The following is a 25175-nucleotide window of genomic DNA, read 5'->3' as shown; positions in this document are numbered from 1 at the left end:
AGACTCTGATCCCTAAATGCTGTGTTCCACCACATCAGAAGAAACTACATCTCCAAGTCTGGGACAAGAAGTGTTCAAGATAGGCGTGTGCTATTTTGTTTGAAAACAAAAAGGCTAGCATAGATTATTGAAAGGATAAAGGGTCAACTTAAAGAGGCTCCCACTGGCTAAGTGGATAATTTGAGCTTCAAGAGAATAACAAATCAGTAGGCTAAAATATATCAAGTATATTAAAGTTCATAATTCATAATTATACTAAAAATATACAAAGTAAACCTGACTGATCTCCACTAGAGATTGGAAGGGTGCTAGCACATTATTTTGAAATGTGATATATAAGAGAAATCATGAGTTTTACATTATATTCACTATAGTTTCTAAATAGTTTAGGAGGTAAAGTTCCTTACAGAAAAATATAGCTAATAAATGCCCAAAGAATGAGAGAATTAGGAAAGGATGGCACTTACTTCTTCCCAGTCCTGGGGCTTGGTCTCAGGGCCTCAGCGCTGTCTATGAGCTTCTTTTGCCCAACACTAGCACTTGAGCCACAGCACTACTTCCAGCCTTTTCTGTTTATATGGTACTGAGGAATCAAATCCAAGGTTTTATGCATTCTAGGCAAGCACTCTACCACTAAGCTGCATTTCCAGCCCAGGGATTGCACTTTTTAAAAACTAATGCATCAAGGCAATTAAAAGGGTAGTTAAAACACTTGGCCAAAAATTGATGGGAAACATTACAACAGATGGGTTCTGTGAAAAATACTGAAACCAATAATTATTCTACATATCACTGAAAGTGAGAAAATCAGACTTTATATAACACTTGAAGTGATGCAATATAAAAACTATGAAGTATTACTGCTTCCCCCCCAAAAATTAAATCTGTATTTAACCAAATTCCTAAATATAACTACTACTTACAAGCTCAGTAAGCTAGAAGACTATGTTGTATAACATAAAATGGATATGACCAGACAAATACTGAATATAAAATATACAATAACCGGCCGGGAGTTTGGCCTAGTGGTTAAAGTGCTTGCCTAGCATGCATGAAGACCCGGGTTCGATTCCTCGGTACCACATACATAGAAAAAAGCCAGAAGTGGTGCTGAGGCTCAAGTGGTAGAGCTCTAGCTTTGAGAAAGTCCAAGGACAGTGCTCAGGCCCTGAGCTCAAGCCCAGGACTGGCAAAAAAAAAAAAATACAATAACCCAGTTTCTTAAATGATACACTGCATTAAAATATACTGGCAGGCAGGTTTGACTGCATGGGTTTTGCCCTTAAAAACCCAGTGTGGGAGCCACTCGGGGTCACAGTGTCAGCTCCCGAGTCTGCACTGTGTCCCTGGCCAGTCAGTTCACCATCTACTTCCCCAGTAAATTCATCTTTTTATATGAGACTGTCTGTCTTTCATTGTATTTTGAGCTAAGCAACTATTAGAAGGATACTTTGAGACACCTGCAGAAGGCTAAATATGCCCTGGCTATTATATGATAGTAAGAAATGACTGCTAATGTTATTGAATAAAAAATTAGATTTCCTACAGATTGTAGATTTCCATTCTGTTAATGTATGAGTAACAGATATTGGATTTACTCTCATACTTTAAAAATTATGAAAGCTGGGGCCGGGAGTTTGGCCTAGTGGTAGAGTGCTTGCCTAGCATGCATGAAGACCCGGGTTCCATTCCTCAGTACCACATACATAGAAAAAAGCCAGAAGTGATGCTGAGGCTCAAGTGGTAGAGCTCTAGCCTTGAGAAAGTCCAAGGACAGTGCTCAGGCCCTGAGCTCAAGCCCAGGACTGGCAAAAAAAAAAATTATGAAAGCTAGATCATTTGCAGATATTAAACAATTACAAACTCAGAGCTACAAGTTTTTAGAGAAAATAAATACAAGAGGTAAGTGCCATATTCACCCTATACTACCCCCTGAGAAGACAGAATCCAAACAAAGAAAAAGTAGGTTAGAGTAGAACAAACAAGTCAAAGTTCAGAGATGGCTAGATCTTGGATGGTAGGAGGGCAAAGAAGAAGGATGCAGAGACAGAGAGAGAAAGACCATCAAAGACCAGCATAGAAATTCCACTCACACCCCTGGCCACTCCCAAACTGCACAGGGGCAGAGCTACACTATGGGGAGGCATAGTGGAAAATCACTGCCAGGAGGCAAACAGCTAACCAGAAATTTCTGGAAGCCTCACAGTACCCAGAAGATATTATATCTGCTTATAAGAAGAGACCCTGGTGAATATTCCAAGCACTATATTGAAATCTTAGAAAACTACACCCCTAAAATAAGGGTAAGCCATAAGTAATGGCAAAACTGAATTAGAACTATGTAACAAAGCCAAAAATCAAGCCTCAGTAGGATCCAGGTGAGCCACTTGTAATTTAATTGCCTGACTGAAAAAACTCAGCACTATAGAAGTAATCCAGAATCTCTATAACAATCACTCTTCATGTCCCATACACAATGAAAAATTGCAAGACATGTAAAGATGTGGGAAGAGTAAGCAATAATCAAGAGATTAAAGTCAGTGAGAGCAAATCTGAGAGGCAGATATCCAGAGTTGGTAAGCATGGGCTTAAATAACCATGATCACTATATTAAAGAAAACACAGGGGGTGAGAATGTGGCTTACTGATACAGTGCTTGTCCAACATGCACAAAGCCCTGGGTTTGATTCCTCAGTACCATATAAACAGAAAAAGGCAGAAATGGTGCTGTGACTCAAGTGGTAGAGTGCTAGCCTCAAGCAAAAGAAGCTCAGGGACAGTGCCCAGGGACCTGAATTCAAGCCCCAGGACCGGCAAAAAAACAAAACAAAACAAAAAACAGCCGGCTCGCTGGCTCATGCCTATAATCCTAGGTACTCAGGAGGTGAGATCTGAAGATCAAGGTTCAAAGCCAGCCTGGGCACAAAAGACCTTAAGACTCATCGCAATTAATTGCTAGAAAATAGGAAATGGGGCTGAGGCTCCAGGAGTAGGGTAGTAGCCTTGAGATGAAGAGCTCAGGAACAGTGACCAGGCCTCTGCAGAGTTCAAGCCCCATGACCCACAGAAAAAAAAAAAAAAAAAAAAAAAAAAGGAAAGGATGTACAAAAAGAAAAAGAGACTCTCATAAGAGATATTTAGAATTGACACACCTATAAAATTTATAACCATATAGTTTTTAGAATCTAAGAATTTTTAGATAGGTTTAACTCCTGGATACAACAAAAGGCAAGATCAATGACCTTGAGATAGTTGTCATGATTTTGTTGTTGCTGTTTGTCCTTCCTGGAGCTTGAACACAGGGCCTAGGCACTGTCTCTGAGTTTTTCTGTTCACAGCTAGTGCTCCACCACCTTAGCTCTACTTCCAGGTTTGTTTTTTTAATTAAACAATTTATTAACATTGATTTTTACATCATATTTCAAATGACATGTTTAACAAACAAGTAGTATTCAAGAAGGGAATCTCTATATACAATCACAGGCTCTTAATTTTTAGAACATAATCAATCAAAATTAGGCTAAGGGTTTGTATGTCATAGATATGTATTAATCAATGTAATAAAACATTATGTCTACAGAGTCATAAGTCTACTTCCAGTTTTAAGTCTCCCAAACTTTCCTGCCCTGCCCAGAATGGCTTTCAACAGCCTATCTTCTGATATCAGCCTCCTGGGTAGCTAGAATTACAAGTGTAAGCCACTGACACCTGGCTTAATGAAGCTTAAAAAACAAAATAAAATAAAAACCTTTACATGTAAGAAAATTACTAAATATTCACGAGTGAAATCAAAGGATGCCGTGAATTTGCTTTAAAATATTTTATCAAAAATTAAAAGCAGAACAGAAGTTAGAGGAAGAATGAAACAAAACCAGCATACAAAATATTAGTATTTGTTGAAACTTGATATAATTCCCTTTCCACTTACGTCTGAAAATGCTCACAGTAAAAATGGACATTTTCATTGGACTACTTGCTCATTTGTAATAGTGAATAACACAATAGTCAAATGTGGTCACTGGAAGCCTATCACTATAACAAAACATGATCTGTGTGTGAAATACAAATGGAAGAGCATTCTGTCTTAAAAAAAAACAGGGGGAGGGGGTGGGCAGGCTGGGAGTTTGGCCTAGTGATAGAGTGCTTGCCTAGCATGCATGAAGACCCGGGTTCGATTCCTCAGTACCACATACATAGAAAAAAGCCGGAAGTGGTGCTGAGGATCAAGTGGTAGAGCTCTAGCCTTGAGAAAGTCTAAGGACAGTGCTCAGGCCCTGAGTTCAAGCCCAGGACTGGCAAAAAAAAAAAAAAAAAAAAAAAAAAAGGAAACCCTAATTCATGTTTCAACTTGAAAAAACCTAAAGAGAATTATGCTACAGAAAAGTATTGTAAGATTCCATAATATAGCATGCCTAGAATGGTCAAACTCAGATACAGAAAGAGGAGGACTGACAGGAACTGAGGAGGAAGATCCTGTTTCTCTCTCTCTCTCCCTCTCTCTCTCTCTCTCTGTCTGTCTCTCTGTCTCTCTCTCAGTCTCACACACACACTCACACACACATATAACATATACACAGAAGAAATATCCTCAGGACATCAAAACATACTGAAATACAGAGCATTGATTCCAGCTATGAAATTTTTTAAATATCTTAGCCAAATATTTATAAAAGTTATGATTAAAAATCTTTTTTTTTGAAGGGTGACAGTACTGACGTTTGAACTCAGACCTTGTCCTTGCTGGGGAGGTATTCTGCCACCTCAGCTATCACCCAAGTCTTAAAGGTCTTTTTATATTTCTATTAGCTTATCGGTGAAATTACATCAAAAAAAAAAGGTTAAGGAAGACTCCATAAAACTCTCAGGAAAAATGTGACTACAGAAACCAAGCAAATACACTCTTGTGACATACATACGCACCAGGTACACACTGCACACAGTCATTCTCCATGGCATTTATTTTTAGGCCATGACAGAATGACAGGATGACCAGACAACTATGGTTGCTCTGAAGTGAGGTCAAATGTAGGTGGCTTCTTCATATATCTTGGGAGATCACAAAGATAAGTGCTAGCATGTCTGATAGTAAGAAAATAAAACAAAAACCGGGCGATGGTGGCTCACACCTGTAATCCTAGCTACTCAGGAGGCTGAGATCTGAGGATTGCTGTTCAAAGCCAACCCAGGCATGAAAGTCCATGAGACTCTTATTTCCAATTAACCACCAGAAAACCAAAAGTGGTGCTGTGCCTCAAGTGGTAGAATGCTAGCCTAGAGATAAAGAGCCCAGGGACAACGCCCAGACCCAGAGTTCAAGCCCCACGACCGACCCCCCACACCCACCCCCACCCCCTGAAAAAAAAAAAAAAAGAGGACGATGAATGAGAAATTTAATCAGTGGGAAAAAATAGACATTAATGGTTTTGGCTCGAGTGTCTGGATAAAGACACTATGATACATTATTTGTGTATGTGTTAGTATAATTTTTAGCTTACCCTTAGTTAGTTTGTATAGCAACAGGGAATAACTTACCAGAAAAATAATAGCTGTAAAGGTCTGAGAAATACTGAAGATAAATGAAAATGTCTTTTTAAATAAAAGCCCCATAAACCAGCACTTACTAACAGGTTCAAAAGAACATGGCAGTGTTCCTGAACATGTAACAAGAGAAAACAATTTACTAAAATACTTAACTAGATACCTAGTCAATATCTGGTACATGAAGGAAATGAAGGTATGTTTTGTCCACTCCCTTTCCTACCACTCAGTATTTGCATGACCCACGGCATAAGTGCTTTGTGAAAAGCTCTGGGTAGATAGGAAATATATATGCATGCGTGTACACACACACACAAACACACACACACACACACACACACACACACACACACATGCGTGCGCAAGTCAACATTAGGAATGTTATTTTAAGACACTGAGTGTTCATAATAAATCATACACATTTCAATAGACTCCTTCCTCGTAAATTAGTAATTTGTTTTAGATGCCCATGAGTTCTGCCTGGTATTCAGAAAACTTGCTTTGATACAATGCTGGATTTATGAGTGCATGGTCTCTAGCAGGAAGTTGGGGATATATATCTAAAAAAATCATATTGTGTAATTTTAAAATTATGAGTTTAGTAGTTTACAAAACAAACTTGTTTCTCAATTCTTCTGGTATTATTAAGCAAGACCACACAGTCAGGGCTGTCCCTTTATAATACAGTGCTAAATACATAACATGCAATATCCATCTCAATAAATAAACTGGTTAATACTCATTCAATAACCATTTAGTGAAAGCCATTATATTAATTAGAATTTATAATCCGTACAGTTAATGAGAAAACCAAAAAGATGTTTTCACCTGGGCACCAGTGGCTCACACCTGTAGTCCTCGCTATTCAGAAGGCTGAGATCTGAGGATCAGGACTCAGTACCAGTCTGTGAGCCTCTGATCTCCAATCAACTATCAGAAAGCTGGAAGTGGGGCTGTGGCTCAGTGGGTAGTAGAGCATCAGCCGTGAGGGAAAAGGCTCAGGGACACTGCCCAGGCCCTGAGTTAAAGCTCAAGTACTGACACACCTGTGTATGTGCATGTGCGCGCACACACACGTACACACACACAAACACATACACAAAATGTTTTCTCATGTATGTCTTCACAGAGCAATAAGATTTAATAAGGTCACGAAAGTTAAAAAGGACAGCAGGGCTTTTGTATTTGTGTCCTGATGTCTCCTGCTCATAGACACCATTCCCACGACCTCCAGTGAGGCTCATCATTTATTCATATCTTGAAGGGGAAAAGGGACAAACGTTCAGCAAGGAACTTGGGAAGTAGTGTAAGCTCTTTAAGTCATAAATTCCCAGTAGCCTTAGCATTTCTATGGTTCATGCCTCATCAATCAGTATCCACCCACCACTGCCTCTCTGGTTTCCATATTTATCAGGTACTGAAACTGAGTTCCAGGAACCGTAGGCAACGTCTGCATCCACAAGGGTAGACAACTTACCTTGAATCTTTTCTCTCCACTATCAATCTATAAAACTTCACTGAGTTCAACAACTGCTGTGATCACAGCTTCAACTTATCTCTGCTTAATAAATATTATTCTACCTCTAATGCAGCCTGAGTACTCCTTTTTGAAATGCCTGGAACCAGAAGTATTCCCTGCTCCATAGTTTTTCAGAATTTGCAGGTTTTATCCAAATTCCAAGCATCTGAATTCTGAAATCCTCCAAAGTTAAAGTGTTTTGTTGTTGTTGTTTTTAAGACATGGGCATCAATATACCTGATACAGTTCTACAAGCCTAATTTCCACTGGGCAATGCAAAGAGAGTCATGTGACATCTCAGTGAATAATAAAGAGCATTCAAAAGAACCATTTGTTTGAGATGGGTCTTCCAAGTCTCCAGGCTCCTGCACTCCATGCCCTGAGAACCTAATTTTTTTTTCCAAGTTTCATTTTTATCATTCTCACCATGGTATGTCTATTTGTACTTACTCACTAAATTCTCTATAGTCTTATAGGTTATTGCTTTTCAGTATATTTGCAAAGTTTTCCACAATTATTTCCCATTTTTCCCCTTCCTTTTTCTCTCCTCTCCCTTTAATACTCCCCAGTATACATACACTGGTATACTTGACAGTGTCCCAAATTTCTCTGAGGATCTGTTTGTAGTTTGTCTTATCTCTATTATCTGGTTTGCATAATCTCTATTGATCAAGTATGCTTTTTCCTCTGCCATTTTGAATCCATGTCTAAGCCTCTCTAATGAATTTTTCTACTTCATTTATTTTACTTTTCAACTCCATATCTTTCATTTGTTTTCTTAAATAATTTCCCTTTACTGGCATTTTCAATTCTACAAAATATCACACATTCCTTTATTACTCTTATTTTGGTTCCTTTATTTCAGGGAATATGTTTATAATATCTCTTGAGTTCTTCTTCTAATAAATCTGACATCTGGTATCACTAAAACGGGCTCTTTCAGTGGTCTGCTTTTTGTCCAGTAGATAGTTCGTACTGTTCTTGGTTAGCTTTGTTTTGTTTTTGTATGTCTTATAGTTTTGTTGTTGTTGGAAACTAGACATCTTACATCATTTCATACATGTATATGTCTCCCACCTTTCCAGGCTTGTTATTGCCAGTGGAGTTTATTCCTCCATACTATTCAACTTCAGACCCTGTTCCTCTGGGAGGTAAAGCTGTGCTATGCCCAATATTATGCTGGGTTCACCATGATTTGGGTAGGAGTCTCTTCTGGTCTTTCCCTGATGAAACCCAGCTCTTAAACTCCACTGATTAAGGCTGATTGCTCTATTGTTTTAAACAATGCCCTGGGGCATAAATTGGCCTACAAATAATACAATCAAATTCTGGCTCCTTTGAAGGAATGGATTTTTCAGACTGTAGGAAAGTTCTTTCCAGATGTCTTATTCCCTGAGTCTCTCCATTGCAAGCCAGGCTGAGGGGTGGGCCAGTGTTCTGAATCTTCTCCCTCACTTACTACAACTTCCACAGCTCCTGAGTTCCTTGAGGAAGAAATTAAGAGCTGTTTGATGGCCTGTTTTTCTTCCCAGGCAAAAGTGAGCCAGGTCCTAGAACAAACTTCTAAAAGATAACCCACTGGAGATGAGAGCTCAGGGAAACAGAGAGGACAGCAGCTTGCAGTCCTCTCATTCTGCCTCTCCTGGCACAGAAGCACTGCCTTAGGAGGCGAGGTAAGAATGTCCTGGGGGTCCCAGTATTTTCAGTATGCTTCCATGATTTCTACAAACCAAGGCTGGATAGTAGAAGAGTGCAGTCATTTCTCTACTGTTTCCCCAGGACAATGTCAGTAACAGGTAAATAACAGAGAAGAATGATGACTGCTGGCCGTGTGTGGTGGCTCATGCTATAAGCCTAGCTACTCAGGAGGCTGAGGTATGAGGATTGCAGTTCAAAGCCAGCCCAAGCATGAAAGTTGAAAGCCCGTAAGACTCTTATCCCCAATTAACCACGAGAAAACTGGAAGTGGGGATGTGGCTCAAGGGTAGGGTAGTAGCCTTGAGCTAAAGAGCTCACAACAGTGCCCAGGCCCAGGGGTAGGGTGGTAGCCTTGAGCTGAAGAGCGCAGGGACAGTGCCCAGGCCCAGAGTCCAAGTCCCATGACCGACAAAAAAAAAATTATTTTTCCAAACAAGCTCTGATAGGATTAGTAGGAATACTTTCTGGAAGGGAGAAGCAAAATGCAAGACTGAAAATGTGACTCACATAATAGAGTGCCAGGCATAAGCAAGAAAGTCCAGCAAGAGTTACATGCATGCATGCATGCATGCATGCATGCATGCATACATACATACATACATACATACATACAGTTTTCACAGCAGTCTTTTCATAGTCATGCTAACAATTGATTTCCCATTTGTTTTAGTGTTAGCCAGTACCTGGACCTTGAGCTTCCTATTTTACATTTCCTGCCATAGGCTAGAATAACAGGTATGCCATCATGCCCAGTTTCTTTTGTTGAGATGGGAAATGCTGGTTCACTCCTGTAACCCTGGCTATTCAGGAGGCTAAGATTTGAGGATAATAGTTTGGAGCCAGCCCAAGCAAGAAATTTCATGAAACTCATCTCCAATTAACCACACACAAAAAAGGTGAAAGTTGAGCAGTGGCTCAAGGAGTAGAATGCTAGCTTTGAGCAAAAAGCTCAGGGATAGCATCCAGGCCCTGAGTTCAAGCTCCAGGACTGGCATTGATCAAAACAAAACAAAACAAAACAAAATGTGAATTTAGATCGGAAAGTTTACTCTTTTCCTCTGACTTCACTAATCAAGGCTAGCAAAGAGAAGACATCTGCTTATTTTGCCCACTTCAGAGTTAGATTTTCCAGTAACAAATTCTCCTGCTCATTTCTGCTGTTTCTAAGGGTAGGTGTAGGAGAAAAAAACAAATCACAAAACCTCCAAAACAAACAGGGAGCCCAGTAAGATTACACAGTTACATGTTATATTTAAGCAAGGTATAAGGCATCCCTGGGGCACAAATTTTGCTCTTAGTGGTGCTGTTTCACATGACACACTTGAGGGAGTATTGTCACACCTGACCTTAGTGAGGAACAACTGCCAATAGGAAAGCCCTGTCACAGGATCAGAGGGACTGCTTTTTGGGGGACACCTTTCATCTCAACTCCCAACACCTCACTAGAATACTAGGAGAAATTTAACTAGAGCTAGAATAACTGTAGCAAAGGACAGCATCAAGTGACAGCTGCTCACGTGACAGAACACTGAAGAGCTCTTTTCGCTTTGCCCGCGTGCTCAGCAGCTAGTTAAAGAATGCAGTAAACGTACTTACCAAAAATTTCCCCTCCACTAGCATATTCTGTCACCAGGTAAATCATCCGCTCCGTCTCCATAACCTGGTGCAAAGGCAGGAAAGTGACAGACAGTGACACAAATGACAGGCAGATAGCAGAGGAAGAGAAACCAATCACTTTTCTCATTTGAAATATTGATGACCGTTACACTTGAAGGAAATCTAAAACATTTTGGGGGTAAACAGATACAAATGTTAGGAGGTCTTAAAGCAGGAAGCATTTACTACTGAGACAGGTACACAGACCTTCCATGAAGGGCTCTGAAATCTGTTAAGATCACAAAGCCAAAAAAGGAAAAACAGAAGCTAAGAACTAAAACCTTCACATTCAACATCCATCCCTTGGAACTCAGAAGTGTCCCCCAAACCCAACCCAAATAAAAAATACTTTAATGAAAATACAGAGAATTGTTCTAGAACTCCACAGGGCCTTTAGGGAAAAAAAAAATGGAGCTGGGTACGGAGGCTCACACCTATAATCCTAGCTACTCAGGAGGCTGATATCTGAGGATGACAGTTCAAATCCAACCCGGGGCACTAGAGAATGTGAGACTCTCATCTCCAATTAATGACTAGAAAACAGGAAGTGGGGCTATGGCTCAAGGGGTAGGTCAGTAGCCTTGGGCTGAAGAGTTCAGGGACAGTGCCCAGGCCCAGAGTTCAGGCACTATAACCCACAACAAAAAAAAAAAAAGGAAAAGGAAAGAAAAAAAGGAAATAACTTTCCCTCCTACCATCCATTTACTCAAAAAATACAAAAATACAAACCCTTTAAGTAATACAAATTATGTACATTTTTGTCTTGATTCCTGTTTTGCAGCTCTTTTAAAATTCACGTTGTCAGTCTTGTCTTCCTTTTTAATCAAACATATTCCAACACTCAAATATATGCTTACATACCACATCTGGTGTAAACATTTTGAATATCTTATATATAAACAGAAGAGCAAAGGTTTCCCCATAACCAACTGCATTTCTTTCGCTCCCCTCAAGGAGCACAGGATAATGTATGTTGCACTCCTCCAAAGCAGTGTTGCACAACAGAAACACAAGTATTGCACCTACTACTCTAGCTTTTCTAGCAGTCAACTTTTTTTTTTTGTGGGGGGAGAGGAATGGCCAGGGAGGTTAGGGGAGTACAGTACTAGGACTTAAACTCAGGGTCTCATGACTGTTAGGTAAGCATACTATCACTTGAGCAATGTCCTAGCCCTATTTACTTTAGCTGTTTTTCAGAGTAAGATCTTGTGCTTTTAGGGGTTAACTGGAGATAAAGGTTCTCATAGAAGGCTTTCTTGCCTGAGTTGGCTTTGAACCATGATCCTCAAATCTCAAGTAGCTAGGATCTAGGTAGCCGGGATTATAGACATGAGCCACAGGGGCCTTGACTAAAGCCAAAGGCTTTAAGACACCATCAGTCCTGTAGAATAGGTCTTAGGGAAATACCAGAAGTGTACTCTTGGGCAGAAGATCACTGAATTCTGTCTGATAAGCTTCTGGTCTGCTCCTACTGACTAATTCATTTCACCCCATAAGGGCTCTAAAGCTATAGCCTCAGCCACACATTAACATTGCAGCATGTTTTCTTTTCCATAAAATTAACAAGCCACACAAGTGGGCCCAGGGCCCCTTGTGCTGTTGGTGTGCTTTCTCCAGTCGTATGCATAGTCCTACGTCTGGGTCAGAAGCAGTGATTGCAGTCTAAGAGCAGCAAAGGAACTGAGTAAGGGGCCAACTCCTTCAAAACATTAGAGGGGGGCCATAAGAGGGAGGCTTGGAGTTTGGCCTAGTGGTAGAGCGCTTGCCTAGCATGCACGAGGGCCTGGGTTCGATTCCTCGGTACAACATACTTAGAAAAAGCCAGAAATGGTGCTGTGGCTCAAGTGGTAGAGCTCCAGCCTTGAGAAAGCCCAAGGACTGTGCTCAGGCCCTGAGTTCAAGGCCAATGATTGGCACAAAAAAAAAAGTTAGAGGGGACTTCTGCAATGAAAAAGTGAGCAGCCACTACTATCAACATACTACTATCTGAGCAAGCCCCACCTGGCCCACAATAGGTCTTCTACCAGTCTGCTAAGAAAAGGCCCTCCCCTTCTGCCTTAAATTCCATCCATCAGATTTATTGCTTTTGTAGTAAGGTTATGGAATCACTTTGACAATTGCATGAAAGACAGGTATTTTTTAGGAAAAGAAAAAAATAACAAAAACTTCTTCCATAATATAGAATCTGATTTTGGACTCTAGAAAACTAAACCCAGGACCCTGTTAGAAAAGGGGTAGGTTTTAATTGAGGTAAGAGGTTACACTTAAAATATCCTGTGCCATCACAATTCAGAACATGATCACAGAAACGAATTTCTGAATAATTTACAAGAGCCAGGCACAGATGGCTCATACCTATAATCCTAGCTACTCAAGAGTCTGAGATCTGAGAATTACAGATCAAAGCCAGCCCAACCAGGAAAGTCCATGAGACTACTAAACCACCAAAAAAAAAAAAAAAAAAGAGTCAGAAGTGGAGCAGTGGCTCAAGTGGTAGAGCCTTAAACAAAAAAGCTCAGTGATAGCACCAGAAATAGCGCGCGAGCGCACACGCACGCACACACACACATATGCGCGCGCCAGGAGTTTGACCTAGTGGTAGAGTGCTTGCCTAACATGAACGAATATCCAGGTTCGATTCCTTGGTACACATACATAGAAAAAAGCTGGAAGTGGTGCTAAGGCACAAATGGTAGAATTCTAGCCTTGAGAAAAATCCAAGGACAGTGCTCAGGCCCTGAGCTTAAGCCCAAGACTGGCAAAAAACAAGACTGCCTTCTAAACAATCTCTTTGTCTGACTCATTCTTGCTAAGAAAGTCATCAAGGTCTTAGGGTATTTTTTTGTTTTGTTTTTGTTTGGGGGGTGAGGGTGTGTTTATTTGTTCTTAAAACAGGGCCGCATACAGCATCAGGCTGTCTTTGAACTCAATGACCCTCCTGTCTCGGCCTTCCAAGTACTAGGATTACAGGTACCTGTCACCTTGCCTAATTTAGAAAGTATGTATTTGTGCAATGTGTGTTTTTTGCTTAGATTCACACCAGGACCTGGTTCATACTAAGCAAGTACTCTACCACTGAGTTACAAGCCGGCCTCAAAGAATCAATTTCATTATTTATTTATTTGCTGGTCGTTGGGCCTGGGCTCTGTCTCTGAACTTTGGTACTCAAGGCTAATGCTCTACCACTTGGAGCCACAGTCCATTTCAGCTTTTTTTTTTTGCCAGTCTTGGGCTTGGGCTCAGGGCCTGAGCACTGTCCTTGGACTTTCTCAAGGCAAGAGCTCTACCACTTGAGCCTCAGCACCACTTTCAGCTTTTTTCTATGTATGTGGTACCGAGGAATCGAACCCAGATATTCGTGCATGCTAGGCAAGCACTCTACCACTAGGACAAACTCCCGGCTCCCCATTTCAGCTTTTTAATAGTTAATTGGAAATAAGAGTCTCACAGACTTTGCTGCCAAGGATGGTTTTGAACTGAGAGCTTCAGACCTCAGCCTCCTGAGTAGCTAGGATTATAGGTATAAGCCATTGACACCTGGCTAAGGAATCAAGTTTTAAAGAATGAATTCATAGCACTTACCCCTGGTTCACCAGCATTCACTTTAGCAACAGTGAGGGAAAACAGGACATTAAATACTAAGTGAGAGAGTAGAAGGGTGGAGGAGTAGATAGCCAGATGAACATATGAACACAGAAACAGAGAAAAGCACAGATGGTCACACTTTCTTCAATGGTAGCTTCCAATACAACAGACTAGTCTGATTCTGTAGCCTTTCACCAAGCCAGGAATCCTCCTACCTGATAGAGCCTGATGATGTGGGGGTGGCAAAGCATCTTCATTATTTGGACTTCCCGGAATATCTTCTTCAAGTTTTCTTCATCCAGCTGGGTCTTATCTATGATCTTGATGGCAACCTGTTGACAGAGAAACAGTTCACTTAAGGCAATCAAATATATTTCAAAATATAGTCTATAAAATATACTAGGGTTGTTTTTGGAATGTCAATAAGGAAAAACAAATTTAGTCTCTGAAAAACAACAAGAAACAGATTCCTAGAGCAAGTTCATGTCAAAGCAACAGACTCTAAAAGCTAATGAATGGGTCTTCAGAATTTCTTAAATTGCTTTCAAGGATGGGTTATGTGAAATCATTTGGTCCTTGGCTGGATAGACAAGAATGCATTTTGCATGCTCTTTGTTGACCAACCATGGATATCTGCCTGTATTGGTCTTCTTGTATAGCCCACAGGTGACAGTATAAATATCCTATGGCTTGAAGATAAAAAGAAAAGATTCCAAACCCTTGGTACATCAAAACCCATGGCCAGGTATTTCTTGACTGGACAGATATGGTTATGGTCCCAGACAGTAAGGCCTCATGTCAAGACAAGAAGTTTATATAGCAGGTATGTGAGGCTTTAGCAAGGTTCCGCCAAAACTTACATAGGGCTACTCACACTTCACTAGTGGTTATGTAACTCAAGAGGAAGAAGAGTAGGGTTAGTTTTGTTGTAGTGGCAATCTGAATAGTAATTGTGTGTCAATAAATTAGTAATAATTCTTCATGCTTTACATCTACTAACTTAAAAATGAATCTTGACTTGTTAATATGGAAAATAGAGGTACACAGTAAATAATGAACCCAAGAATAAGAGATACCCAGCCAGCTCCAAAGATCTTTCTATGCATATTCTGTGCATACAGGCACTGCTCCCACAAAGAACGTGTTCTTTCATTTAACCCATTACTCTGAGGACATCAACATCAGATATATTTTTTTAAGCACAAGATCTTGATGTGCTGGCATAGAACTAGAGATCTTCCTGTCTCCACCTCCCAAGTGATATATCACCACATACAGAAGCACAAAACATTCTGAAGTAGAATGAAAAATAGAAAAATTTCGTTGTAACCCACTAAATCATACCACTGAAAATGATAAGAAAACATTTATGTCTATTTTAATTAGCTCAGTTATCACCAATGTTAGTTACACAAAAAGCTGGGACTAGACAAACTGTAGTCTCCTCCAATTCTTTAGATTCTAAGATTTTTATACTCTGAGAAAAGAAAAGAAAATTTACTGACGTGAAAGGAAAACAAAAGGAACAAAATTTCAACAGCAAAAATGTTTAAGTCAGAGAAAGACAGCATCAATGGTATACATGGTAAACAAGAATGAGAACTGTAATGATAACTTTAGTTGGAGTCTTTTCAGAGATGTCAGAATGAGGAATATAGAACTGCACAGGGAAACAAGTTTCAGCTCAATACCAAAACCATGTGAGCCTTGTGTGTGGATGGAATGCGATGGAATGTATTCAGAAGACAAAGAATAATCAGCAATGGCCCTAACAAGGAACTCACAATCCAATAGGGAAGGAGACAGAGCTTGGCACAGTTAAAGGGATAGAATAAAGGATGGTGAGTGATCTTCACCTAAGAAAGAGATTTACACACAGGGAAACAATTCACAAAGGAGGCAGAGTTTGGCAACAGAAAGAATTAAAATGGGTAGAAACGGTGGTAGAGAAATGAATGAAGAGAAATAAAATCATCAACAAATTTTGCCGACTGTTTGGTCTATTAGAAATCATAAGCCATGCGAACCTTGAGTTAAATCCAGGGTTCATATGACCTTGGACCACGAGCTAGCATGTGTGTGGTCTGTGCCAGATCACATACGGAACCTCAACTGCAGCATCTGGTCTGCTATTTGCACCTGCTTCCCTCAGGATAGCTTCAAAGCACAAATACCACATAAATGTGTCTACTAAAGAAATCACTGGGATCTTCATAATTATTAGTAAAACCTTAAGTAAGAATGGTAGGAGTGCTTTCACTTATGTAACAGGATGAGCACCTCACAAGCAAATATTCACAGCAGAACACCAATGCGGTGTGCAGGAAATAGTGGGAGGCAACAACGGGCCATCTCTGTTCTGAAGGAACAACGTGCATTCCAAGTATGCTTGATGTGTATGTCACGGAGTGTAAGAAACAAGCACTGATGTGACATTGGAACCTTCACTGCAATTCCTGCCCCTCATACCCTACTGGCTAATGGCACATTCAGAATAAGCTCTGGGGAAGATGCAGCTCTTGAGATAATTGATCAGACTTTTGCACTTTTTCCTCCTACCTGGTCACACTGTAATTGAAGAAGTCATAATACAGCAGGGCCTGGATGATCTGTGGTAGACTCACCCTGAACTGCATTGGCTTTCTGAGGCATTAGAACCTTCAGAATGGGAGCCAGGTGAGTGGCTCACCCCTGTAATCCACAGTAGTACTGTGGCCTACTAGTAGAGTGCTCAAAGACCCGGGTTCAATCCCTCAGTACCACATACACAGAGAAAAAGCTGGAAGTGGTGCTGTGGCTCAACTGGTAGCGCTCTAGCCTTGAGAAAGCCCAAGAAAAGTGCTCATGCCCTGAGCTCAACCCCCGAGAATGGCAAAAAAAAAAAAAGAAAGAAAGAAAGAAAAGAAAAGAGAAAGGGACAGACAGAGATAGAGAGACAGAGACAGACAGACAGACAGACAGACAGACAGACAGACAGACAAATGGGAAGGGAAGGAGGGAGGGAAGGAAGGAGGGAGGAAAGGAAATGCCAACCCTATCATCAATGAGCACAAAACTGGATCTTCAACATATATCAGTACCATTTAGTGAAGACAAAGGTACAGTATGAATGCTGTTTTACTTTTTTTTAAAGGAATATAGTCCTACATATTGAAATGCATTTTTGTCTTCTGAAGGAAATTCCATTAAGTAAAAATTGTTCCTAGAAGGTAGGAATAATTTTAATACACTAAAATATCAGATTCCTGTCTGCTATTTAGTGCAATGAGATTAAAGATTCCATAAAACAAGGAAAGTGAAGCTTGCCTAGCAGCAGAATATAGAGAATGCAAAAGTAAGGACCTGACAGGCCTGTATTGCCAGCAGTCAGGAAACAGAGGAGACTCTCAAGTTCAAGCCAGCCTAGGCTATGTAGCAAGAACCTGTCTCAAAAAAAAGAAAGAAAAATAAATGTTCTGAGGAAGTCATGCTGCTCAGATTCAAAATTTTGGAATTATTCATTCTTACAACTAAGCAAGTTATTTCATTTTTCGGTGGTTCTATGTTTGCAAAATGTGGGCAACAATAGAACCTTGTTTAAAGGGTTGCTAGGGAGCAAGGGCTGTGGCTTAATGGTAGAGTGCTTGCCCAGCATGCATGCATGAAGCCCAGGGTTCGATCCCTCAGTTCCACATGGACAGAACAAGCCAGAAGTGGCACTGTGACTCAAGTGGTAATTCTAGCCTTAAGCAAAAGAGGCTCAGGGACAGTGCCTAGGCCCTAAGTTCAAGTCCCACGGCTGGCACAAAAACAAAACAAAACAAATAAAGGGTTGCTGGGGATTAACTGCTAAGCACTAATGAGTACAACCTGCTTACTACACAATTTGGCATATGATAAACACACACACACACACACACACACACACACACACACACACACACACACACACACACACAGCAGTAGTACCTTCCTTACCCATGGCTTCACTCTCTCCAGCTCTAATAACAAGCCGCCAATGAAGGTCTCAAAATATTAAGTAAAAAAGTCCAGAAATAAACAATTCTGGAGTTTTAAATTGTATACCATTCTAAATAGCATGACAAATCTTGGACCACCCTGCTCCGTCCTGTTGGAGACATTAATCATCACTTTGTTCAGCACTGTACATGCTATCTTCTCATCAGTCACTTAGCAACTTAGTTAACAGGTCAGAAGACTGTCACAGTATGGCAAGTGCTATATCCAAATGACTCTTATTTTACTTAACCAATGGTCCCAAACTCTAAGAGAGGTGATATTGTCGATTCAGACTTCCCAATAACAAGTCATAATGTTCTTTCTTTAAGTGAAAAGGTAAAAAGCTTCAGTTTTAATTAGTAAAGAAAAACTGGACAGCACTCAGACCAGTTTAGGCTACATAATGCAATTCTATTTATTTATTTGCCAGTCCTGGGTCTTGAACTCAGGGTCTGAGCACTGTTCCTTGGGCTTTCTCAAGGCTAGAGTTCTACCACTTGAACCACAGCACCACTTCCAGTTTTTCTATATATGTGGTGCCAAGGAATCTAACTCAGGTCAGTCTTCGTTCATGCTAGGGAAGCACTCTACCACTAGGCCAAACTCCCGGTCCATGCAATTCTTTCTTAATTTAAAAAAAGGAAGAGAGAAGAAGCTGGGTATAGAGACACATGCCTTTAATCTCAGAACTAGGGAGGCAGAGGTAGGAGGATCTCAATTTTAGGCCAGTGTGTGAGTTGTAGGCCAGCCTGAGATATACAGTGAGAACTTCTCTCAAGGGAAATGAACAACAACAAAAAGATGAAAAGAAATTGTGCAGTGGAGCTGAAAAGATTTGTGCACAGTAAGACACTGAGAAAGAGCACATTCACATAACTTTTATTGTAGTACACTAAAATTGTTCTATTTTATTATTACTTATTGTCAATCTCTAACTATACCTACTTTATAAACTATCTTAGGTAACTGCATACAGGGAAAATGTTGCATAATAAGATTTCAGTACTATTCATGGCTTTTATCATCCACTAAGGCTCTCAGAACATATTGTTCACTGGTAGGGGTATGGTTACTATCTAGATTAATTACAGATAATGCTACTGCTAGTTCAATGTTTTCTGGAATGGAGCCTTAAACTTTGAGCATAAGAGCATGGATTAGATTTACTTCACTAAGTAACATAATCCTGAATCTAAAACACATCAAAATTCTTATTCAAAGGGCAAGCTGGGGGGGCCACAAAGCAAAATAACTAACCATTTGTGGTCAACATTCAGAACCAACTGCTTAGTGCCTGCTGATGTGGGAAGAACAGGAAGGGAAGAGAGCTGGGGGGAAACGCATTCCATTCAGGAAAGTCATGCTGGACCACAGGATAGAGCCCACAGCAATGCCTGACCCTGAGGCTGCACTTCTTCACAGCAAGCCAGATGCCTCTTGTACTCCAGAGTAAGCAGCTAAAGCCCGGAGGAAAACTACTGCTACTTGGTGGCACCAGTGCCTCCTGGGATGACTTAGGAGGCAGGTGACTTCCTGAGGCTAAGTTCCTACTGTAGATATAAACTGAAAAGGGAAGGCTTTCTAAAATGCAGAAGAACACTGATGAAACAAAGAAAACATTAAGTGGGAGGGCGTGCATGATAATTATGAGAACATCTAAACAGAATAAATGGGCATGATTTTCACAGCTTCACACTACTGGAGGCTATATAACAAATGTTTACCTTCAAAGACACTTAAGTTGTTTGAAAAATTAAAAGCCTATAACAAAAGTAAATCAAAAGATAAATAGAAAAACACTCAAAGAATATATTTTCTGACTGAAGCTGGAAATCTGTGAATCACAACTCTACTTATATATGAAAATTATAACAAGAATAAAATTCCTAGCACATTATCAAGAGAATATGTTTTTTCTATTTTCCACCTCTAAAGAGTGATTCACTTCTGTGAACTGGTACTCTGTTAATCAGACATGATACTGCATTACACATGTATCTAAATTAGATATAGATTGTAAAAAGCCCTGGAGAATTTCCCTCCCAAGCTGAGCACTGTTGGCTCACACCTGAAATCCTAATTACTCAGGAGGCTGAGATCTGAGGATCAGAGTTCAAAGAAAGCCTGTGAGACACTTAGATCCAGTAAACTACTCAGAAAAAGCCAGAAGTAGTGCATCTCAAATGGTAGAGCCTTGAATGAAAGAAGCTCAGGAATAGTGTCCAGGCCCTGAGTTCAAAACCCAGGACTGGCACAAAAGAAATAATTTCCTCCCAAAGACATACTCTTCTTAAATTGTCATAAAATAAGAAAATGAAAAGTGGGGCCAGGAGTTTGGCCTAGTGGTTAAAGTGCTTGCCTAGCATGCATGAAGACCCGGGTTCGATTCCTCGGTACCACATACATAGAAAAAAGCCGGAAGTGGTGCTGAGGCTCAAGTGGTAGAGCTCTAGCCTTGAGAAAGTCCAAGGACAGTGCTCAGGCCCTGAGCTCAAGCCCAGGACTGGCAAAAAAAACAAAAAAACAAAAAAAACTGTCCCCTCAAAAAAGAAATGTAAACTACCCACTGATAAATTTTATATTGATTATATGTGAAGATGATAATCTGTTAATACAAGGCTAAATAAAATATATTACTAAAACTATACTTGTTTCTTACGGCATTTTGGTGCTTCATTGAAGATAAGAGTCTCATGGGCTTTCCTGCCTCGGCTGGAGATGAACCATAATCCTTAGATCTCAGCCTCCTGAGGAGAGCTAGGATTACAGGCCTGAGCCACCAGTGCTCAGCTCTATTGTACTCATTTTATACACAATCACAACTGTTTCTGTAAAGCCTAAGGAATGGCTGAAGTACGGGTTGTTGGTCAACTCCAGAGAAGGGTCTACAACATGGCCACCACAGATAAGAGCCAGGCAGCTTTCAATAAACTACAAAGGAAATAGTTAGCCATAATTTAAAATATCTAGCATTTGGGGGTAAGTGGTTGTGCTTATCTAGTCTGTACTGAATGACGAATACACAAGAGCTCATGTGTTTACTGTGCATGCAGGAGAATAGGAAAATATACCATGAAACATGTATTATTCTTGGAAGCATTTCTACGCTGGAACATGGTATAGTGTGTATCATTAATACATAGCATCTGAAGCAAAGGGAATTTTCTGGTGATTACTTAAAATTCAAGCCACAGAAGGAAAACTTCAAAGACAAAAAGAAAATGATTTTTCAGTTCCAATAATTCCCATCTGGTTAACATTTACCCTCTCAGAAAGCAGAAGCCCTAGAAGTGTCTCTGATCTTATAGGCAACTCTCTTAGGCATGCTGACATTATTATGGTTGTTATTGTTATATTAACATTTACCAAGTGCCAACAATAGTGTGCCAGAAAATGAAAAAACAAAAACCAAAATGTCTTGGAGCCTGTAAGACAGGGGATGTGAGATTGAAGCTAAAGGGGAAATAATGCAGAGCTTGGTACTCAGTTTTTACTGAGGAAAAAGAGAAGACCGGATTGAACCCAAAGGTCCTGTATTCAAGGCAAGTGCTCTACACCACTGAAATACACTTGAGCACTCTGTACAAGGGGCAGAGCACTAGCCTAGAGCAAAAAGTGATCAGGAACAGTGCCCAGGCCTGAGTTCAAGCCCCAGGACTGGCAAAAAAAAAAAAGTTCCAACAAACAATAATCTAAGAAAGGGGTATAAAGACAAAGTAACTGTTATAGAAATGTTTTGAAATTAAAGAAAAATGAAAAACACTTAACCCCAAAAAACTATAATTTAATTTAGAAGTTAAGGTATGGTGGAAAACTACACCATAAAAGATTAGTAGTCTGAAAGAAAGCTAGTCCGAAAGAGAAAGATCAGATGAGTGGAGAAGAATTTGGCAACGTGGCCTGTAAAGAGAAGTTCAGAAGGAGAAAGCTGAATGGATTTCAAGACAAACGTTCTCAATGAAGTTACACACTATGCCTTCCTGGAGTGCTAACTCATAGGTAAAAATAACACATACTTACAAGATGGTGCTCTCCTTAAAAACTATTTCTCAGGGAGCACATTTAGATACAGAACCTAGAATGGCAGGCTTTTTAAAGCACCTTATCCCACAGAGATTTATTACACTGGGTATCTTGCTGACCTTACAAAGGCAATACTGTTCTCAGGAACAAAACCAACACATGGTTCATATGTTAAATTATATGAATATGGCCCCGAGGCTCCATAACTCCATCTGCATGAAACTGCAGGAGTTTGAAGGAAGGAGGGAAACAGAGTAAGAGTTGAATAGCTATTCTACATTCCTCCTCATTGACATCTCCCAATTATTAGGTAATGAAAACTACAGAAAAACAGGATGCAATCTCCATTATTAGAGAACATCTCACCATGTTTATTTTTGAAAGTCTTATTTGTCTGGCATACTTACATATTGGGAGAGTGAGCTAAACTGTTTGTAAAGAGGTGAATCTTGGCTGAGGGGTGGTGGCTTATGCGTGTAATCCTAACCATTCAGGAAACTGAAATCTCAGGATAGTAGTTCAAAGCCAACTCAGGCAGGACAGTCTATAAGACTCTTACCTCCCTAAAAACTACCAAAAATAATTTTTTAAAACCATAAGTAGAGCTGTGGCTCAAGTGGTATAGCGCTAGTCTTGAGAGGAAGAAGCTGAGGGACAGAGAGCAGGCCCCAAGTTTAAGCTCCAGAATTAGCACTCCCCCCCCCAAAAAAAAAGTGAATTTTGGTCAAACCACGTGTCCTAGTCTGAGAATGGTCATGGTATTAGGCTGCCTTCCCTGTGCCTCCCGGAGGTGAGCAACCAGCCTTGTAAGTCCACTATAAGCAGGTACCAGGCACTGTCTTCTGAGCGGTTTACGAATCAGAACTGCACCTCAGCTGGCAGGCAACACCCTTCTGGAATTCCATCAAAATCAGAATGCTTTGTGTGATGACTTTCCTTTTACTTTAGAGCTAAGCTTCTTTTCTTTAGTAATGGTCACATTTTTCAAAAAACAATTATTTCCATAATAAACATTAGTATTTCACACAATGGACAATGTGGTTTATGTAAAACAAATCCCTGAAAAGTCTGGTAAACGTTAATTAATTCTCAAATTAATTTCCCAATCAGTTCTCAAAATGTTTACTTTAAAAAGTGGGAGCAGGGCCTCTGGGTGCTTACCATAGGCTTTGTTCTTACACTGACTATATAGAAAGAGATGGCAGAGTAAACCTACCCAATATACACCTCAGTCCAGGCCCTGTACCTGGTCTGTACATGGGGAGACATGGGAAAGAAAAAAAAAGTGAAAGGGGGAGGATGATAAATAATATCCATTAAAATGTATCTCATCATTACTGAATTACACATAATTACACTAAATGTCCGATCACCTCTATATGAAATATATACTTAATATAGGGAGTTAACATTTAACAAGATTGGGTTTTTCCCTTCTCAGATCACATGCATTATCTGATTACATGATTACTGATTGAAGTACAAATCTAGAATTTTCAAAAGTAGCACCAAGAACTTAAAGAACTTAAAGAAAAAAATGTTTTTAATGTATTATGTGAAGTTATTTCTTTACTCTGTGGGGTTTTTTTTTTTCTTTTCTTTTTTTTTTTTGGCCCCTTTCTCTTTCTGGCCCCGCTCGCTCCGGCCCGGCTAGGCCCCCTTTCTAGCTCAGACCCCGCTCGCTCCGGCCCCGCTCGCTCCGGCCCGGCCCTGCTCCTGGCTTGCTCTGGCCCCGCTCGCTCCTGGCCCCGCTCGCTCCGGCCCGGCCAGCTATCGCTTGTTCCTGGCTCTGCTCGCTCTGGCCCCTTCTCGCTCTGGCCCCGCTCGCTCCGGCCTCGCTGGCTCTGGCTCGGCTCGCTCCCGCACGCTCCGGTCCTGCTCGCTCCGGTCCTGTTCGCTCCGGTCCTGCTCGCTCCGGCCACCACTCGGTTGGGCTCTGTTCACTTCAGCTCAGCTCGCTTCTTTCGCGCTCTGTCGCCGTCGCAGTCTCGTCTCTGCCACTGTTCCGGTTTGGTTGTGTATGTGGGATACCGAAGAATCGAACCCGGGTCTTTGTGCATGCTAGTCAAGCACTTTAACCGCTAGGCCAAACTCCCGGGCCCCGGTTTTTTTTTCTCTTATGGTTTATCCCCTGTTATTGCTGTAGCTTCACTTTGGTAACTGGTATATTGTATATACATTTATTTGTTTATTTGTATTAGGGAAGGGGAAGAGAAAAACAAGATGATGAGACAAAGGACAAAGGTTGAACCAATATATTACGATATTCACAAGACAATATGTTGAAAATGAACTTTACAACTTAGGAGGGAAGTAGGAGAAAAAGAATAAGGAAAGGGCAACAATGTTCAAGAAGTAATGTACTCGCTACTTCATGAATGTAACTGTAACCCCTCCCTGAAAATAAAATAGAAAAGAAAGGAAAAAGAAAATTATCACTAACATATATTAATTAACACAAATATTGAATGTAGTTATAGTGAGGATGGATTAGTAATTAAAAGCATCTGCAAATTAAGCAAAAGCCAATCTATTATGCCATCTATTAAACCTTTTACATCTGGTGACAGTACTAAATTAGCAAAATGACATGACCTTTAATTCATTGCTAAAGAGACCTAAAAAACTTTCTAGACATCAGAAATAGTTTCACTTAGGATAAACATATTTAAGGGCTGGGGCTATAGCTCAATGGTAGTACACTTGCTTAGCATGCTCAAGACCCCGAGTCCAATCCCCAACACTGGAGGCATAGCTCAAGTGGCAGAGCACTAGCAATGACAAAATTTAACTAAATATGTATATATGTATATGTGTGTATATATGCATATAGAGGCACATAATCCTAGCACTAGGGAGGCCAAGGAGAAGATTCCAAATTCTAAGCTAGCCTGGGCTACACAATGATACTCTACTTTGTTGTTGTTTGTCATGGGGCTTGAACTCAGGGCCTAGGTGCTGACCCTGAGCTCTACTGCTCAAGGCTAACATTTTACCACTTGAGCAACAGCACCACTTCCGGTTTATTTAGTGGCTAACTTGACATAAGAGTTTTGTGAACTCTTCCTGCCTGAGATGGCTTTGAACTGTGATCTTTGGATCTCAGCCTCTTGAGTAGCTAGGATTATAGGCCTGGGCTACCAGCACCTGGCTCCAT

At 40.5% G+C, this 25175-nt stretch overlaps 1 protein-coding gene and 1 non-coding gene across 4 annotated transcripts in view; one reads left to right on the top strand and one right to left on the bottom strand.

Annotated features, from left to right (window-relative positions):
• Sik3 (SIK family kinase 3) overlaps window positions 1–25175 on the bottom strand; it is a 177815-nt gene that overhangs the window by 69800 nt on the left and 82840 nt on the right. For all 3 annotated transcript variants that reach the window (XM_090319449.1, XM_090319450.1, XM_090319451.1), the window contains exons 2-3: window positions 14212–14328; window positions 10352–10415 (exon numbers count right to left, since the gene is read on the bottom strand). In XM_090319449.1, the coding sequence (XP_090175575.1) occupies window positions 10352–10415; window positions 14212–14328 (181 nt within the window). The remainder of the gene's footprint in view (window positions 1–10351; window positions 10416–14211; window positions 14329–25175) is intronic.
• LOC150045531 (small nucleolar RNA SNORA51) lies at window positions 23163–23289 on the top strand. The gene has a single exon (XR_016532897.1). It is a non-coding gene; the product is annotated as a small nucleolar RNA SNORA51 (small nucleolar RNA).

This window comes from Megascapheus bottae, chromosome 27, assembly GCF_031878675.1.
Source record: "Megascapheus bottae isolate mThoBot1 chromosome 27, mThoBot2.hap1, whole genome shotgun sequence".
In the NCBI taxonomy this organism is placed as follows: Eukaryota; Metazoa; Chordata; class Mammalia; order Rodentia; family Geomyidae; genus Megascapheus; species Megascapheus bottae.
The sequence above is the reverse complement of the archived record's forward strand: the minus strand, read 5'-3'. Positions and strand labels throughout refer to the sequence as shown.